Source organism: Cyanistes caeruleus, chromosome 4, assembly GCF_971803275.1.
Source record: "Cyanistes caeruleus chromosome 4, bCyaCae1.hap1.1, whole genome shotgun sequence".
NCBI lineage: Eukaryota > Metazoa > Chordata > Aves > Passeriformes > Paridae > Cyanistes > Cyanistes caeruleus.
Window position 1 is genome coordinate 57,994,772 of NC_141704.1, and position 19,879 is coordinate 58,014,650.

A 19,879-nucleotide genomic window follows, 5' to 3' on the forward strand; every position below is an offset into this window, starting at 1 on the left:
GAGAAGGATGCTGAGTGGAGAGCAATGCTTCTTCCTTGTGTCTGTCTGCAGGTGACCTGCTGCCCTGCTGTGTGCTGACATGATGACAGCAAGCAAGGCCGCCGATGTGAGCAGCAAGTCTGGGGGAGCTGTCTGCAATTCTGTTGAGAGGTGAGAGTTTTCCATCTTCCAGTACCAGTGTGTTTTGCTTGTGTTTATTATCCTCAACACAAAGAAAACCGAAGGAAGGAAGTCTTCTCTCGGCTGGGCACTGTCCCTCTCTCCTCCCACATTAAAACACAGCCCATGGGTCCCATCCCATATCCCAAGTGTGATATCACACACTTGGAAATCTCTAGGCTAAAGATATTTGGAATTTTTTTTGCACTTTGGACCCAAACAGTGAGGATGTTTAATCTGAGAATGTTGGGTCTGGTTTCTGGGTGCTGTGGGAGTGTGCCTGGCTGCACATGTGGACTGGGGTGCTAGAGCCCATAGAAGCAGAGTAATAAAAGTGCAGTCTTCGGGCATCAGTATGCATTTGGGGAACATTAGGATGGACTGAGAGATCCTCTCACCAGCTGCACCATGTGCTTTCTCCTCTGTGAAACAGCAGTACTTCTGCTGTTGTTTGCAAGTGGTCCATTTTGCATTTGTTTGCTTAATGCCTGATGATGTCCAAAGCTCTGCTGCACTTCTGCACACCCGTACACGCACATTGGAGAGGCTTTCGTTGGTGTCAGCATGTCTGATGTACAAAAAATACCTCTCTCACCTGCAGCCTACTTCTTCCACAGAGAAAGGTTCCATTTCAAACCTCATCTTGGTTTTAAGGAGAGAAGGGCAGTATGTTCTAGCTAGAAGGACCTTTCCCTGAGCATCCTCCCCTCTAAGCCCATGTCAAGTGCTTGGTTTGAGCATCATCTGTCATCAGCTTTATGGCTAAAGTTTGAGGGGCTGATGAACTAAACCGAAGATGAGCAATGGCAGTGAATGTTTCTTTCCTTTTTGTCTTTGATATGCAGGATCAAGCTTGCAGATAAAAACAATACAGCAGCTGTGAAGGAATTAGAAAAACCTTTGTGTGGATTGTTGAGTGAGAAATGTTCTGAAGGTTCCTCTGTTGCCCTAGGTTTAACACCTGGAGCTGAACCAGTTTCTTCTGTGGTGAAGAACCCACTGGGAGCCTTGGAGAACTTGATGCTGGATCCAAGGCTCGACTGCTTTCAGCAGAACATGCTTAGTCCTAAAATGATCATCAGTGACCCGTCTGTGGATCTGAATGTCAAAGAAAACAATAAAATCATCAGGAGACAGATAGGAGGCACTCAGAATATACGGTCACCTGGAAAAATTGGCTTGAGGAATAAGTCCTTCAGCATCAAGGACAAAATTTCAGAATGGGAAGGGAAAAAGGAAACACAGTCTGCTCCTCGCAGAGAGGAGGAGCCAGGAGTTAAAGAGGAGCACAAGGTGCCTTGTGGAACTGAGAAGATGAGAGGGGAAGCACTGGTGACTCGGAAAACGGAGACCAAGAGACTTATGAGCTGGGAACTGGAGTGCAAAGGGGCAGGCAAAGAGAATGAGCGGAAAGCGGGAACTCAGAAAGGCACAGGGCAAGCAGCAGAGCGAAAAGGGGAAACGCAGAAGGATGAGGAAATGGAGTTCAGCCCTGGAAAATGCAAAGAGGTGAAAGGTGGGAAGTGGGAGGTCCAGAAGGAGAATCTTTCAGTGCTTAGTCAGGTCAAGAAGCTAGAGCAGGCTATGAAAGATGGCTCAGCAGAGCTGCAGCCACAGTTGCCGGGTACTTACTATTCCCCACAGTGCTTGCAGGAGAAGGCGGCACAAGGGCACACCTCTCCTGAGGGCTACGAGGGCGTATGTGGGGCTGAGCTCAACAAAAGGCTTCTTGGCATGGACTCTGAAATCAGTGAGCCAATTTTTGGGACTCTCGAGGAGATAAGAACTTCTCATGTGAAATCCAAGCACTGCACAGTGGAGAATGTGTACACAGAGCCGGGGGTGCCAGAGAAGAAGCCCTTCATCAACCCACTGCCCAAGCCCCGGCGGACTTTCAAACATGAGGGGGAAGAGGACTGGGTGCCAGCAGCTAGGAATAAAAGAAACTTGCCCCCTCTGCCATCCATTCCTCCCCCTCCTCTGCCCTCCTCTCCTCCTCCATCAGCTGTCAGCAGGAGGCTCTGGAGCGGGAAGCACAAGAACAACGCTGACCACAGGTATTGGGGCTGTGTTTCGTGAAGCTGTTGGTCTTCATGTTGGAGTCCCACCTAATCATCTTTCTCTGAGAGGAACAAATCCTCCCTTTTTGCTCAGAATCTCCAGCATAATCAGCACTCAGTCATCTCTCTGAGAATGTATGAGTGGCCAGCACTACTCCACAGGGTAACTGGAGGGATAAGTTATGGCAGATTTAAGGTCACTGTATTACATGGTTTAACCTTCAAGCCCAAAATTGAGGGATTTGGGGTTTTGTTTTGGTTTTCTTAGCAGAAACTCCGCTTAATTACAAAATGACCACAGCTGGTCTGGAACAGTGTTTGGAATGATAATCTTTAGTCTCTACTGCAGCATTTTCACTGTCCATAGTAAACCTCAGTGAATCTCATGTGCATATATTCTTCTGGTATGCTTGCTTGTTTGCCTTATATCTTCTCCCACACGATTGTCACACATTTTTGGGGTGGGGGACATAAAATACACAGCTTTTCTAGTGCCCTCTGGATAAATTGTTGCTTAAAAATTCCTGGCTCTGTTGCAGAAAGGAAATAAAAACTTGCTAGGTTTGCTCTTGGAGGGCATAGTTTTACCCTTCCTACCATTCTGCAAGCAAATTTTGTTTTTCTGTGCTGCTCGGAGCAGATTTTGGGGCCCTCTTACTCTTTTCACGGGTGGGATCTGTGCTGTAAATGGGACCTCTCATGTCCTAAGGTTCTGTGCAGTGTTCCAGGATGTGCCATTTAACACTTGCATCTTCAGTGTGCTATTGCCATGACAACCCAGATTATCTGTGGCACCCCCAAATGCCTTTATTTGCGGGGCTGATAAAAACAGCCAATCTCAGTATTGCTTTTTCATGCTTTATATGGGATGAGGCAGTGAAATGTTCTCAAGTAATTTATTTTGCCAGCTGCGTTGCCGGTTGGAGAAGTGAATTAGCTGTAATTTGGTTATAAATGCTGGTTAACTGCATCACTGTCCTCTCTGCTCCTCCTCCCCCCACTCCATGGTGCAGGAAATCGTATGAGTTTGAAGACTTGCTGCAGTCGTCATCCGAGCACGGCCGCGTGGATTGGTACGCGCAGACCAAGCTGGCCCTCACACGCACTTTATCTGAGGAGAACGTCTATGAAGACATCCTGGGTAGGAGCTCAGCACAGGGAAGGGAGCTTGCTGCCAGTCCTGAGTAGCAGGCATTCAGCAGAGGTGCTGAATAAAGAGTGTTTATTATCCAAATGTAAACCAGGACGCGTTTTGCGCATATTATTGGCAAGTAATAAGAAAAACGGATGGGGTACTTCAAAGCTCATCAGCTTCAAAAGATAAACCTAAGGCATATGGGAAGCAGCTTTTATTTTTTTGCTGGCAAATCTCCTCTGCCTTCGCTTTGTCCTGTGGATTAATTCTCACAGCTCTGATCTGTCCATTGTGGTGATTTTGTCACTGCCGAGATAATGCGAACAGCCTGAAAACATAGCCTTGAAGTCAGTCCCACGGCTCAGGAATAGGATTGTGTATGGCTTCAGGTACCATTGCAATTAAGAAACTGGGTCCCACAATCTTTGAAATTGTGTTTTACTTAGCTCTCTAACTCCAGTGTCAGATCAGTGCCATTTTGAAGATTATTTCCTGTAACTCTCTCCACTCATATCGTGTTTTTTAATATTGTGAGTTAGGTGGCCTTTGATGGAACATAGAATAGAAGTGCCCCCTTGAAAAAGCCTTGATGAGTTTTAGTAGCTCTAGGCTGGTGCTGTATGAATCTCTTGGCTAAGGTCAGCAGATTAGGAAGGGAATAGCTGCATCAGCTCTTGCCATACTGCTGTAATCCTACAAAGGTGCCTATGTTGTTCAGCATAGGAGGAGCTGCACTTTCTCAGGAGCAGGCCAGGCATTATTATTTTGATACAAATAAAATCTGATCATACTTGAAGAGAAGGGACTCTTAAAGGAATCATGTTCCTTTGGGACTGATGGCAGACAAGGCAGTTCTAATCCATCCTCTCTGACATTTTTGAAGCTGTCGGCCTCATTTGTGCAGCTAAGGGCCTTGTGTTTGCTTTTTTTCCTTCTCCTTACTTGAGGGGCCAAAGGAACAGGGAGTGTCTAAGCAGCTGCTGTGGGGTTTTTGTATTGGGGCATGATGGGAGGTCTCAGAAACCACTGAGTAAGGGTCACCTTGTCAGCTGGAATAACATGGATAGCATTACAGAGTGGCTGTGAAGGCAAATCCATCTAGTCAAACACAAGCACACCCCCATGTCCCAAGTGTGCAGGGAACTCAAATATCAGTTCCTCTCCCCTCCAGCTTTTAGTTGCAATGATTAGAAGAAAACAAAGTTATAGGTAATTGTCAGCTAATAGAGCATGTTTGTTTTTTTGTTTTCTTGCTGCATGTTAAGGCTTTGCCTGGAGTCAGTGATCTTTAATTGGTTCCTGTAATCCTGGTGGTGTTACCATGGAAGCTTGGAAAAAGAGGTGGACAGGGATAACTCAAAATAAAAAGCTGCAGTTTTTGGTTTTTTTTCACAAGACCACAGACAAGTTTAATCCACAAAACAAACAACATGTGAAAACCTCACCAGTGGAGGGGGAACCAAGATTTCAGCCACAGGACACTGCTGCTGGCCCACGGACAATCACGTGTGCTCATCAGGACGTGCAAACACACACATACACACACTCATATGTGTGACTTGGTGGGGGTTCAGCTGCTGGTGGGATAATGGTTCCAGCTCCCAGCAAGTCACACTGATTTCCTTCATGCACCCTTTTTTCCCCTGTACATTATTGCTTTCCTGGAATATTGGAAGCTAGCCCATGGATGACAAGGTTTATTTGTGAAAAAGAGGGAAATGGTATTCTTTCTTTTAGACTGAAGCTAATTTGACTTGTTTAGCAGTTTGAGGATGGGACAGGCAACAGAATCCAAGCTGGTTCTTTTTTTCTCTCCAATCTTCCAGTTGCATACAGCTGAAGTATATTTTCAGTACTGAGGAGGCTGTTGAAATTTGAAAGTGGAGCCAGTTTCAGGGACAGCAGAATGCTTGTTGACCAAGTGTTAGTGCAGCCTTGCTTTGCTGTGTCACATCCACTTGCCTTCTCATGGTGAATTTGGATTCCCTGCTGGAGCACTGGGTGTCACCAGCTACTGGAGAGGACAGGGCTGGGAAAGGCTTGGGTTTCTGCCCTTGTCTGAAGAGTTCAGCTGCACTCCTTCCCCAGCTGGGCAGGTAGGTGGGAGTGCACTGGTTAAACAGATCCCAGAGCCATTACAGAGTCCTGCAGCACCACTGACTTCCAGTCTTTGTTCTCAGCCAAGCATTATGTGACAGTAAGAGAAAGGCAGTTGCTTCAAGTCCCAGCTGTCCACAGGGATCTGGCATGAAATGAGGGCAGTGAAGAGACAAGGCTCATAACATGTCATTTGCCTGTGCAGATGCTTGGGCTAAGCCTTTGTCAGTGGTTTCTTAGAAGCTTGGATGGAGATGTCACAACCTGCTTTGTCAGAGTTGTGCTCTTTTTGAACACACTCACATTCCCTAGTAGTGCTGAAGAGAGGGATATAAGAAGTTCATTACATATGATTTTGGGTGTTTAAAGCTCAAATTAGCGTGTGCCTCATCTCCAGAATTACTGGGAAGAAAGGAACCCACATCTACTTCAGAGGTGTGCATTGTGTCTCACGTAACCTCCCCCCCATCCTTCTCCAGGGCAAGAGCATCCTGACTTTGAGTGGCTTAATCCTTCCCTCTTTCTAAAGTACAGTGTGTGAGACTGAGGTCTCCATGATTGGTAGACGTGTTTCAAATCCTGGATTCCATGCTAGACATCCATGCTCAGAGCATGGATTCAATCTTCCTGCAGTCAGCCCAAGAGCAGGGCATCACTTCAGCCCCAAGTAAGTAATGACCAGATATCATACCCCTAAATGTGAGGCTTTAAATAGAGAGAAGACCTTCATGCTAGGCCTCAGCTCACAGTTTCATTGAGCACCTCCAAGCAGAGGACTGGAAATTAGGAAATATAGTTATGAACTTGTGCATGAGAACATCACAGCTCTTCTGGACACAGGAGAATGAACTTGAGGGCTCGCAGGGTCTTTCCCATCTGTAGTATCTGTGATATGTTTCTATGGCTGCATTTGTCTGTGTCAGGGTTTGGACACTGTCCAGCAAGCAGCTGGACCTCTAGGGCCATGGAAAGGATGCAGCCATTGCAGGAATGCTTGAGAACAGGTCTGGTGTGGGAGGTGGGAGAAGACTGCCAGATCCCTAAACAGATTTTAATGGCAAACCTCAGAAATATTCTGCACTTAAATCTTTTGCTTTTGGTTTTTTGCTGCAGATCCACCATCAAAGGAAAACCCTTATGAAGACATTGAGACCAACAGCCGCTGTTTGGGGAAGAAATGTGTCCTGACCTTCCCAGCATCCCCCACCTCCTCTGTACCAGGGACCCCCACAAAGGTACTTTTATTCAAGTGGCCACCTCTTCTGCTCCAGGAAGTTTTTGGGTAAAGTCTAGGTTCTTTTGTGGAAAAAGTGGACACCTTCATCATGTTAGGGATTTTTCCTTTATGTCTTTTGCCACAGAATACAGTGTGATACGAGGGGATTTACTGCCCTTCAGTGAGGTGAAAACAATACAGCATTCCCTTTAAATTGTTTGTTTGCTTTCACTTTTTTTTCACTTCAGGATTGCCTTCCCTGGTGGTGTGGGAAGACCTTCCTCCTCTCAAAGAGGGCATGGAAGTATTTGGATAATCAAGGCCTGCGGTAGCCTTGTCTCAGTGTCTGTGGCAGTGCAGTCTGCCCATGCTGGTGCCCAGGTGCCCCTGCAGCACCCTCCCACCCCCCTCAGGAGCCTCTTTTGCTCTTTCCATGAGACAATTTGCAGGTAACACAGTGCTGGTCCCCTGACTGGAGAGCTAGTGCTAGAAAGGCATCCTCACCACAGCCCAGCTCACAGCTTGCTGCATTTTTCCTCCTTGTCCATGGAGCCAAAAGAAGAGGTAAAACTTTGGTTGGCTCCTCTTGCGCAGAGTTCAGGGTTTACCAAGGCCAGCCCTGCTCTCTCAGCCTCCCAAGCTTCTTTGGTTGATTCATGTTGCCTGTTTAAATAATCCAAGCCTGGGATAGCAGGGACAGCATGACAGCCAAAGTCATCTTAGCAATAAATGGGTTTGGAGTGGATAGCAGGGATCTAAACACAGCTTTCCTGACCAAAGGGTTTTCTCATGCTTTCCAAGTAACAACTATTATTAGAGCCTTCATCCAACATTTTCAGAAGTTTTATGTGCAGTATTCCTTAACATGCTGCTCTTTTCCAACCAGCTTAATCAGCAACTAAGGTGTCTTTGGATAATTCAGCTCTTGAAAGTAAAAATTGTTCTGTAGTTCTCAATCCATTCTCCTTGTTGCTGGATAGGTCTAAAACAGCAAGGGGCCATGTATTTGAGTGTTGGGATGAGGTTGATCTCCCTCAGAGAGATTTGCATCACCCCTGCACCCAGATTTCCCACTGTGTGCGCTATGGAAAAGGGGCTTCGGTGCTGCAGGGGAATGCCTTTCCCCAGAGATACTGTTTCCAGCAGGAGAGCTGAACAGCAGAAATTATGTTACTCTACAGTGCTTTGCCATCTAAAAGCTGGGGTCTGCATCGGTCAGAAAAGTGCAAAAATGCTGCTGCGGGTCTCTTGGCAGCTAATGGGTTTGCACCTGCAGCCTTCATCCTGCTGGAGAGCCTGACTGGGCTGCAGTGATGGGGAATGGGTCTGGACAGACTCTCAGGACTACTATCTAAGTACTAGCTCATATCCCTGCTGCAGAATGAGATTCTTCAGTGCAAAGACTCCTTAGGCCCTCCTTTTTTCATGGCTTCTCTATAGGTGGCAAACGTTTTTGTGACCTGAGCATCCTCTGCCGAATCCAGAGACACCTGAGCTAACCTGAATGGATTAATTGGTCTAATTAATAACTGCTGAGTATATCTGCTGATGGAGGCAGATGGTGGTGCTGCCTCAGCTACAGTCACGGTGCTGCTGTGAATTATTCAGAACTAGGCTGGATAGCTCTCCCCCACACTTCTTCATGCCAGATACGTCCTCTGGCAGTGCAGATACTGTTCCCACAAAAGGTGCAATTTACCTTGTCATAACTACTGGGAAATTCTGTAGGAGAAGATTAAAAATGTTCTTATTGAGCATCTTTCTGGTGAGAAGTAGTTTGCCCCTCTTTATCTGGAGCTGAGCTTTCTACTTCTCTGATGTTATTTTGGGTCAGAGACTTTAGGAACTTTATTCTGCTACTAAAACATCTTCTGTTGTACTCCCACCAAACTTGCTAATGAGTTTAGGAGGAAAGCAGTTTCCATAATTGTCTAGCAGCATCTCTTGTACCCTTTGAAATATCTGATTCTGGCTCCTATCAAAGGCAGCCATGCTGACAGTGCTTTTTGCCTCCTCTCACTGCTTCTCTGTTCCTCCTGGCTAGCTGCTCTTTATCCCAAATGCTTGTGGTTGGTTGGTCTTGTCCTGTTCACAATCCCAGCCTCTGGATTACCCAAATCCTGGGAGATTTTTTTGCACCCTGGAGCAAGGTCTTCTTGGCCAGCCCCTGAGCTTGCCTTCTGTTCTGGAATGAAAACGGGACACTAAATTGCTGGTCGAGTTGTAGCCTGGCAGCTCCATGGGTTTCTTACACATGCTGAAATCCGTGGGCTCTCTCAGGCTGTTTTGACAACTGAGTGCTGTGGCTGCCCCCCTGGATTTACTGATATGACAGAGTAAAAATACATGAGGTACTGTGGTCATTCATTCCTTCTCCTTCATTTCCAGCTGCTTTCCAAACCCATGTTTTTCCGGCAAAACTCAGAGCGGCGGAGTTTCAAACTGCCAGACATACGGAAACTGAGCCGTGATGGGACTGGGTCACCATCCAGAATCAGCCCTCCCTCGACCCCCAGCAGTCCAGATGACACCTTCTTCTCCTTGGGAGACTCTCAGAATGGCAAGAGGAGAAGGAAGATTCCCAAGGTAAATCTTTGTCTTTTCTGTTTGGCTTCTTCCAGGCAGGAATGTGAGTATGAGACCAGGTTTTCTTTAGTTTCCAGTGTGTGGCACCCCTGCAAGACAGCTGCTGTCCTGGCTGTTGACTTGACTTGTGTTTAGTTCCCTTTCTGCCTGAAGGAGAAGACACACAAACATGTCTGCACTTTTCAAAGGAGTTATTTTTCCATCTGAGATTTCATAGTAAGGAAAAAAAAAAAAAAAAAGCATTGTAATTTTTGGGGTAGAAGTATGTCGGAGGGGAAGAAAGCAGTTCATATTTTGCAAAAGATGTATCCCATCATACTTCTTTCTGTGCTTCCTGGATGGGACAGTCAGAAATTGTCTGTGTGTTGTGTGTTTGTTTCCCCCCAGAAATCTGTTGTTCTTTGCTCACTCTGATTGGTGCACTGGCTGTTTATAATTTAAGGGAAGGTGTGATTGTAGGAGAGCAATGAACATAATGACAATTAAGTGACAGAAAGGACTTGTCTGCAGTTATGAGTATTTTGTGCAGCAACATTTCCTATTTCTTACTTGGATACAGCATTACTGGGCTTAAATTTTATTTTCTTTCAGATCTGTCAGGATGTGTATTTGGTCCAAATGAGGTTTGGCAGCAGTCTATCTATTGAATGTTTCAAAAACACAGTTGCTTATCCCGGTCTTTGCAGGACAAGCAAAGGCTACCAGGGACGGTCTGTGGTGACTTTTTTTCCAAACCCACAGTTTGCATTTGGGGAAAAAGGGATGTGTTTGTGTATCTTCTTTGTTTCCTGGTTGCCAGATCTGTGTTCATGTTTGTATATCTGATTTTTGAATGCTCTCTGTGTGCCTCGGCCTTTCAGGAATTAGCCAAAGACTATAAATGTTTAGGGTTTCTTTCCCACTATGTCTTCACATCTGTGCATGGGCTTGAGCTCTGTCAGAGTATTCACACATACTTTTATGTCAGTTGAAGAGAGGATTCCAAGTATTTATTTACCCCACAGTGTGCCACTCAGCAGTCTTTCAGGGCCAGCTCAGAATTAAGGTTTGCATTCCCTGAGGCTTGAGCTGGGCATCTGGGTGAAGGCTGCACTTCACGTCACAGCATCCTGCCTCCCACTTAAATATTTGTATTCAGAGTTGCCTGACCAAGTAGGTGCTGGGCCTGTCTTACCTTGAGCTCGCAAGACATGTGGAAGTAAATCTGGAATCCGAATTTATTCCAATTATTTATGGAATAAATCTGAATGCTCTGGCCCTATCCTGCTGCTCCTGCCTGAGACCTTGAGGAGGAGGCAGGTCTGCTCAAGCAGGAAGCCTGGCATGGCTCTGCTGCAATTCCCCTCCCCTTCAGGAATGCTCAGGGAGACCAGGGGCACTGAATGAGCCACTAAGGCCAGCATTGCCCAACACTGAAATGTCCTCCCTCTTGGTCAGCTGGGAGCACAGGGATTACAGGATTTGCAAAGGAAACCGCTGGTGTGAAATACTTCAGTATCACTGGCCTCCACCCTTCTCAATGTATTCAGTCATCCTCCAGCCAGTTTTCTACTTCCAAACCTGCAGACCAGGACAGGTTGTCAAGGGACCCTCTGGTGCTCCCTGGAGCATGGATCATGGTGTGGAGAGATGGACTCTATCAAGCTAATACAGCTGCACAGCGTGGAAGTGCATTAAGGTGTGGCCTTTCATCAGGGTTTGTTACCTGGGCTCCTGCTGTACCAGAGTGTACCAGCACAGATCCTGGGACTTGTGTATCCTGCACCATCAAGTGAAGAGTTTCAGTATGGCCAGGGTTGGGATAAAGAGCGCTTTGCATGAAATTCTAACTTGATTTCTTGCCTGGGGAAGAAATTAACCTTGTTTGTTTGTGTGTTTGCTGAGCAGCTTGTGTTGAAAATCAATGCCATTTACGAGGCACGGAGGGGAAAGAAACGTGTCAAGAGACTGTCACAGTCTACAGAGAGCAATTCAGGGAAAGGTAAAGGAGCTTCAAATCATCCTGCATCTAAGACTTTCTGAGGACTTGCCTGGCACTTTAGACTGCCTTAGTGGTTTATGTGACACTTTCTAGCACTTCTTCCAGCCCGAACTAAGGTTCAGTTGGGGTTTCCACTCTTTTTTTTGGTAAGATAAGGGCTGTTCCTCTGCCCCAAAAGACTTTGGTTAAAATGGAAGTTTTCTGTTTTTCTTGCTTCATTTTCATTCCATGGCTTTGCATGATAACCTTACAGGTCACACCAAACATGTCCCCTCTTTTTGATGTTTATTTCTGGAACATGCTGGAAGCTGTGGAGAGGAATGTTCTGTCCAAAAACTCTGATTTGTTGAGATCAAAATATTTTGTGGGAATGTGTTGCTTCAGTGAACTGTCCAATGGAAGACAGGAGATTTTGGAACAGCCCTGGTTCTTTCACCATCCCAATAAACAAATAGCCTCAGTTGGGAATCAGGGTTTCTACAACTGACTGTAGGACCATCTCCATCATAGCAGGATGGAGACTTTCAGCCTCCCATTGTCAATTAACAGTCTGCCCAAAGCATTCAGACACTTCAGAACAATTATTTTTAAGCATCTCATCTCTGTAAAAATAATGATTGTGTCTTTCCAACACAGGATTTTCTTCCAAAACACTTTAATTTCCAGCAAAAGGCAACCACCTCTATTTGTTTCCCACAATTATTTGTTACTGTTTATTCTATTTCATAAAGCACAGACAGCCACAGGGTGGATGAGTGTGTTTGTATGAACTTTTAGGGGAAGCATCCCAGACTTTTTATATCCCTCCCTAAAGCATCATTCAGAGAAATAGATTACTGGACCATATAGACCTTGAATCTGATTCAGCCTGACTTTTTTTTTGTTTGTTTCTTTACTTCTTTTCTTGATTTTATCCCATGTCTCACAAACTACTGCATATTAATGAGTATTTTGCCTTGGCATTGTGCTTATACAGACTTGGATAAAATACCGTTCTGGCATTTTATTCTTTATGCAACTCTGTGCAAAATTTGTTTTGTTGTTTGTTTGGATTTTTTTTTCCCCTGAATGAATGGGAAGATACCTGGGTTGGTAAGCTGAATATCTGTGGGCATGTGCATCCTTGAAAAGAACAAGGCCCTTGGGACTTAAACTGCTTCCCCCTGAAGTTGCCAGGCCCAGCTTTCTCATGCCAGTGACAAGAAATGCAGAGCTGTAAACAGACTTTCCTTAATTCATCTTCTTTCTTTTTTTTTTTTCCTAGTTACAGATGAAAACAGTGAATCAGACAGTGACACTGAAGAGAAGCTGAAAGGTAAGGCAATGGCTCCTGATAAACCCTGCTCTGAGCACCTAGGACAAGATCTCTCCTTTGTGTTTTGCCTTTGGAGAAGGACCTTATTTCTGCATAGAAGACAGAGATCTCAATACTGCAGGAGAAAATCTATGGGCAAAGGGCTATGGGAGCCCAAAACAAACATCTCTTCCAGCTCCCATCAAAGCTCTTTGTTGACTGACTTTCCCAGGAGGAGTATTGGACACTGAGGAAATACAGTGAGATTTCTCTAAGTGCAGAGTCAGAAATGTGTGACCAGACTGGTAGAAGCAGTGTTGCATGGCACTGGATGTCCAGACACCTCACCACCTGCTTACTATGGGAGAAAAGCCACCAGCCAGACTGGCTAGCTAGGAAAACAGAGTTTGCTCTATGTGATTTATTGCTGGTTAAACTCTCCTGCACTGTATAGGTTGGGATAAAGCACTGCATTTCTTTCTTCACTCTTGTAGAATTATGCAGTGTACCGGTCTCCAAAATACTCTCCTGAAGCCTTGTACTGATAATTAACCCCTGGACATTCTGGGGATGTTGCTGTCTTTTGGGAATTTGTGTGGCAAATTCAAAGTGCTGGCAGAGTTAGAATGCAAGATGGAAACTCCCTCACATTCCAAAGTTTCCTGACTCACATGCACATCAAATCTGGATAGCAGGTCAGTTCAGTTCCCAGCTGAAAGGACAGGCATGAGCAGCAGTTGGGCTGTGTGTCAGCCACACTGCATTGTGAGTGGGAGTGCTTGTTCTCACCTTCTTCCAGGTTTTTAGAAGTGAAAGCTCAGAATGAGTTCCCTCTTGTGAGCAGAGCTTCCCACTCAAGAACTACTGTATGCTCTTGCTTTCATCTGCATTGAAATCTTTTATCTGTATTGGTATGGTAGCAAGATCAAGCTGAAAATTGCTGCCACTGCCTACCTTTTCTAAGACTAGCCTGGAGGCAGGAGAGAGGGTTTTTACCAGGATGGTGCAGAAATTCCATTCACAACCCTCCTGAAATGTGGTGCCGTGAAATACAGACCATGTTCAGATTCAGCTGAGAAAGGCTGATGTGTAGATGTGGCCAGGAAGACTTGAACTCGTCTGCTGCTGGTTGCCATAGTGAATCATGTGCATCATCCTGTGTTTCTCTGTAACTGCAGCTCAGAACTCCCTAGAGAGAGGATGATGGAGATCATATGAAGTCACCTCAAATCCAGCAGCCCTGGGCTCTGAACAATATCCAGATCCAGACCTGGGTCTGAGTGACTATGCAAATCTGCCTAAGTGTGAACAGGAGCTCTGCCACTTGCTGTTTGCTCTAACTACACCTGTATTTTGTTTGATGCCTTGTTGAACTGTTGACGTCCCTATTTTTAAATAGGAAAGTGAGATAATTTAGCAAGTCTTTTGTCTTTGGGACTTTGTACATTTTGTGTTACATATCAATCACACCAGCCAGCTGCCTCTGCTTGCAAGTCACTGTACATGATCTGAGACTCAGTAAATCATAAGGCTGTATGTCAGGGCTGGAAGTGCTGACCTTCAGAAAGGAAAAATCTTGGAAGACAAACTCTGCCATGATGACAGCAGTAAAATTCTGGTATCTTTAGAATATAAACAGCGAAGATCTTGAGCAAGGTTTTCAGAAGCACTCAGCATTGCTGTGACACTGCTCCTTTTCAAGTCCCTGGTGAAACAGGAACCACTTCTGAAAGCTTTACAGCCCTAGAGCAATTAACATAGTAGGTGACAAGAGAAAGGAGTCTAAGCCAGCCATCTTTCCAGGGCTTTACCTGTCCAGGGTTTGTTACACTTTCTGGTTTGAGAGGCACCTCAAGATTGCTTTAAATTGCATTGTCTGGAATAGTCCGTGAGTGGCACAGCTTTACCAGACAAAAGATCAACAAGTATATTCCATCTCTCAGGAAGTTCTGTCTCCCAAGCAGATATCTTATGTATTTGAGTTCCTATAGTGTCTCTGGTTGTTATTTCTGTCAAAAAGTTGCATTGCCACCCACCTTCCGAAAAAGCAAAGCTGTGAGAATGCTGTAGTCTCTGCTTGTAGTTAATTCTTTCTTTCTTTTGTAGCAGGGATAAGGGAGACATCATGGAGATTTAATTTGGGATGCAACTGTAAAATGAAGCGGGGGGGTGGTCTCAGGGAACCTCATCTGGTCTCTTCTCAGCAGGCAACTTTTCATTACTTTCCATGCTGGAATGTTTATTGTCCCGTGGCTCATGTGTGTGTTACAGTTACAGCTTGCTTGGCAATTTTTCTTGTTTTCCCATTGTCTTGGGTGAACTTGTAGAAGCGTGGCACTGAGAGATTAGTTTTGGGCACAGGAAGAACTGGCATGAGCCAGCATTTTTCACTGGCACCTCTTTTCACAGTATTTTGTTGTTGGCCTACAGCCCAGCCTGTGTGCTGGAGCTGGGAGTCCCCAGCATTACTCAGACAGCAGAGCCCTGGCCTGACCCAAGTGCTGGTCTTGTAAAATCGTGGGGATTGCTGCCCACAGCCTTCTCTGAACAATGGTGGTCAGTCACCTCACTGTGCTGGCTTTGAAAAATGCATAAATGAGTGCTAGGTTGAATGCCTGGACATTCTGTTACATCATGTCCCATATCTCATCTTGGGCTGCTTCAGCTGTAAAAGCTATCCATGAAATCCTTCTGCTGCCAGAGTTCTTCAGGGTGATAGCACAAGATTATGGCCCATCTCTGTCAATATTTATCTGCAGCTTCCAAGTGGTTCCCACCTCTTAGTCAGATGCCGACAGAACCACTGCAATGAGGTGATTTCAGGTTTGTCCCTCAGCTCTGCAGAGCACTGTTGATGCTCCTTGCAAAGAGCCAGACTAAGTCAGAATCTCTCCTTGTTTCCATAGCTCACAGCCAGCGCCTGGTGCACGTGAAATCCCGGCTGAAGCAAGCCCCGCGGTACCAGACCTTGGAGCGGGACCTGATCGAGTACCAGGAGAGGCAGCTCTTCGAGTACTTCGTCGTGGTGTCACTGCACAAGAAGCAGGCTGGGGCTGCCTACATCCCTGAGGTCACCCAGCAGTTCCCACTGAAGGTCTGCCTGACCTGTCTTGGATCGAGTGGTGCACTTGGACAGCTGGAGGAGCTGCAGCTTCTCTGCTGACCACACGTTGTATCGCTGACCCCTCTGCTGTGTCACTATTGAGGGAGACTGAAGATAGTGGGAGGGCTTCAGTCACTGCCTGAGAATTGTCATGGTATCGCTCACTTCTGAAAGAGCAGCTGATTTAGATCTTTTGCTGCACTTGGCTATGGCTTTTATGTAGTTATTCCCTTTCTTCCCCTTTCCTCTTTAAAGAAAACTGAAGTCTGGGAGAAAATACTTGTTCTGAAAGGGAAGGATCAGCTTTTGGTGACAGCCTAGCTCAAAATGGGGAAGGAAGAGTTGAAGAAACACGGAGCCAGTGTGACAGAGAGTTTGTAAATGGGATGTGACCAGAGCTCCTCTCAGACTTCAGTTCTCTTGCCCCTTGCCTGGAGTTGTGTCCCAGATTAGAGGCACAATTTAGCAGAGGCAGGTGTTGCAGAGGCCAGGCTTGGTGGAATTGGGAGCACAGAGTTACCTTGAGATATCTAGAGATTAAGTGAGCCAGAATCATGGAAATTTTAATATCTTCCAGGCAGAAGCTTAGCTTCTGTCATCACCTCTTCATTTGTCACAGGAAAAATATTTGAAGTCATTCCATCCCCTCATGACTAATTGGAAACATTCCTTCTCTCTATTCTGCTAGCTTGAGCGCTCGTTCAAATTCATGCGTGAGGCAGAAGATCAGTTGAAAGCTATTCCCCAGTTTTGCTTCCCTGATGCAAAAGACTGGGCCCCCATCCATCAGTTTGCCAGGTAAGTACTGTACTTTGTATCCTGATTCATGAGAAACAGTTTTCTATATCAAGCTAATTAAGTACAAGAGCTTTTATGGTAGAAGATTGGGCAGAGCTCTGAGAGGGGTGTATGGGAAATGCAGAAATACTGGGGGTTAACTGGGTTTGTGTGTCTGAGACTGGTAATGTGGCTGATGGGTATCTTGTCATTCTGGTTTCTCTTTCTGCAGTGAGACATTCTCATTTGTCCTGACGGGGGAAGATGGAAGCAGGAGATTTGGGTATTGTAGGAGGCTGCTGGTAATTATCCCTGAGTTTTTCTCTTTTCCTAGTGGTGCAGCCTTCTGTGGGGTTGGTGTTACTAGCACCCATTCTGAAAAGTGGATAGCTGCTGCTCCTCTCTTTCAATGTGGAATGGAAAGAGAGGCAACAGAGCAGCTTTGCTCTCTTTTTTTCATTGCCGAAGTCCCTCTCTGCATCCCATCCTCCACTCCAGACATAACTCCCTTGCATTTTCCTTGCACCAGCACTTTACCATGACCATGGACTGTTGTTTCATCCCTGAGCCAAAGACAGGGTTTATCCTCTTTAGATTTGGATAACTATTAAACAGTTGTCTAAACCTGTGCTGGTCCTGTAGGTTCAGAGCTGTCTCTGTAGATCAGTCTGCTCTGCCTTTGTCATTTGATTGGGGTAAGCTGGGACCTTACTGTGGATGTGGCCATTTCTCCTCAGTTTCTGGTGTGCCAGGGTTTGAGCCAGGTTGTCATCATCACCATGCTATCAAATGCATGCCAGTTTCTATGTCAACCAGTGAGAACTGAGGGACCAGTCACTCTTCCTTTGCAGTAGTTACAACTCTGACATTTCCTTGGTGTTTTTTGTCTGTGTGTTTGTGTTTGTCCTGAAAGCCCAGTGGAAAAGGGAAGCGTCTCCCAGAAGTTTACTGCATTGTGAGTCGCCTTGGATGCTTCAATCTCTTCTCTAAGGTGAGGGGGGAGAAAGAGAGGGAATTTCTGCTGTAGGTCAAGAGGGACCTGAAAGTGAAGCCAGCATCTGAATGAATGAGGATTAGGGAAGCTGATAGCTGAAGAAAGGATCTGAAATGGTGTTTGTGAGGCAACCACATGCTAATTCCAGAACGCAGCAAAAGCACAGTTAATAGGAAAACTAGATTGTCAGCTCTTGCCTTCTTCCTTCAGCAGAACTCCCAGAATGCAAGACAGGTTAAAAGGTGGAGTCCTGACTCTGAGTGTAGTGGGTAGTTTGCAAATTTTCAGCTTTACAGTGAGCTCAGTGGAACCGTGCTTCCCCTGATAAGTGAAATCAAGGGTCTTCAGGTGCACCTTTTGCCTTCTTTCTTTTGATACAAAGCTCCATCTCAGTACTGGATTAAGGAGAAGACATAGATAGGTGTTATCCTGGTGTTATCTCCCTCCTCCTGATTTGCATGTCTTTGTGTCTTCATGCTTTTATTTCAGATCTTGGATGAGGTTGAGAAGAGACGGGGCATTTCCCCAGCCCTGGTGCAGCCTCTCATGAGGAGTGTCATGGAGGCACCTTTCCCAGCTCTGGGCAGGACAATTACAGTCAAAAATTTCCTGCCAGGCTCAGGAACAGAGGTAAAGACACTTCCTAGAGAGAGGGAAGCATGCCAGCAAATGGTGCAGGACTAGCAACTGGAAGTTGGGACCATGGCATAGCTCTGGGGGTTTTCAAGAACAGATGATCTGTCAGCTGTGGGGGAAGCTGCGGAATAAAACAGGGGAGCAGAGGAGATGGAATGGAGACTTCAGTGACCTCAGAATCAAAATGGAAATCCTATGGTGAAAATGAATGTAAGCACACAGACTAATATAGCAAAAGGAAATGGGACACTGGCCTTGAGGCCAGGAGGCACAGACAGCAGGTCCTGTGCTGCCCAGCATATGACCTTGGATCTGCTCAAAGACACCACACTCAACATCCTAACGACAGGTTTGTACAGCGTGCTCCAGCATCCTTATTACAGAACCTCTGCTTGTGTGGATCAGGTCAAAAAATCCTTAAAACCTCACCAAGCTAATGTTGCAGCCTTTGAGAATGGCATTTTCACAGAGTGGAGGTGAGAATCTGTGCTGCATCTCACATGATGTGGTGTGAGGACAGCGGGAGAGTTTTAAGATTGCAGAGCTTTAGGGTGTAGCAATGAAGGACTGTGGGAGGATGGAGGGAGACAAATTGAATGTAGTTTTGGCCATATTTGCTGCAGGGCATGGTATGCCTTGAATGTGAGAGAGAGGAAAGTGAAAAAGTTGATAAAGTTGTGTCTGTGGGCTTTCAGCAGACCACTACATGAGCACATTCTCCTCAACCCAACTGAAAACAGTCCCAACTAAATGACATTACTGCAGAGAACAAGCAAAGCTGGTTAAAAATGTGTGCTGGAGGAGCAAAGTCCCAGTGGTGTGCTGTGAGAAGGTTGTGGCTGGTTTGTGTCTGGGATTCTGTTCATTAATTATCTGATTGATGGCATAAACTTCATATGTGCACAGTACAGCACTGGGATGGGGGCAGGCACTTTGGAGAGCGAGGGATTAAAAGTTCAAAGTGCGCCACTCAATTCAATTCAATTTAGTGCCCTAAATTCAAGAAACACATTCAAGTGTTCAAGAAATGACTGGATGTGGCACTGTGGTCTTGGTGTCATGGTGGAGATCCATTGGACTCAATGATCTTAGGGATCTTTTCCAGTCTAAATGATTCTATGATTCTGTCAGTTGAAGATTTGGTGTGAAAATCAATATGGACAAGAGCAAAATTCTGAGAGGAAGAAAGGAATAGTCTAATAGAACATGAAAGTAACTGAGTGAGCAACGGTACTTCAGAGAAGGATCCAGTGGTACAGTGGGCCATAACGTGAGCAAAAGTAACCGTGTGGTATTATTTAGATAAAATCCTTCATTGCAATAGCAAGTGAAGGGATGAATAATAAAGGAAAGCAACTTTTCTACTTTCCAGTACTGATGGAATTTTATTTAGAGCATCATTTTCCAAAACATGCAACCACTAGGAGAAAGCCCCAGAAGGGCAGTTCTGCTTACTAAGTGACCTAGAGAATACAGGCAAATCTTGAGAAATTGTTTACTTAATAAAGAAAACAAAAGACAAAGGAAGACATGTGATAACCTTTCAATACACAAGAAGTTTCCTACAGAGAGGAATGTGACCAGTTGTTCTGAGTGGATACTGAAAGTAAGAAAACAAGTAATTGAAGTAATTTGCCACTGACATGTTTCAGCTGCAGGCTTGGTGTTGGTGAGGCTAGTTCAGAACTAGAGTAATTTTCTTGTGGGATTTATGAAATGTGTGGTGTTGGAGGCTTTCAAAATCAATTTAGATAAGCATCTGTCTAAGATAAGGAGTATGAAGTGCTAAGGTGCTATGACAGGCATTATTTAAGTAGATATGAACAAAGAAAAATATCCAC

General features: G+C 45.4%; 1 protein-coding gene across 6 annotated transcripts in view; it reads left to right on the top strand.

The window, feature by feature from the left end:
- Positions 1-19,879, top strand: part of DENND2A (DENN domain containing 2A) — a 64,858-nt gene that overhangs the window by 30,967 nt on the left and 14,012 nt on the right. For all 6 annotated transcript variants that reach the window (XM_086884933.1, XM_086884928.1, XM_086884931.1 and 3 more), the window contains 12 exons: positions 52-150; positions 1,005-2,216; positions 3,233-3,360; positions 6,565-6,686; positions 9,056-9,253; positions 11,141-11,234; positions 12,499-12,549; positions 15,435-15,622; positions 16,320-16,429; positions 16,641-16,710; positions 17,322-17,399; positions 17,892-18,032. In XM_086884933.1, coding sequence (XP_086741059.1) covers positions 80-150; positions 1,005-2,216; positions 3,233-3,360; positions 6,565-6,686; positions 9,056-9,253; positions 11,141-11,234; positions 12,499-12,549; positions 15,435-15,622; positions 16,320-16,429; positions 16,641-16,710; positions 17,322-17,399; positions 17,892-18,032 — 2,463 coding nt within the window. In that variant the 5' untranslated portion in view covers positions 52-79. The remainder of the gene's footprint in view (positions 1-51; positions 151-1,004; positions 2,217-3,232; positions 3,361-6,564; positions 6,687-9,055; positions 9,254-11,140; positions 11,235-12,498; positions 12,550-15,434; positions 15,623-16,319; positions 16,430-16,640; positions 16,711-17,321; positions 17,400-17,891; positions 18,033-19,879) is intronic.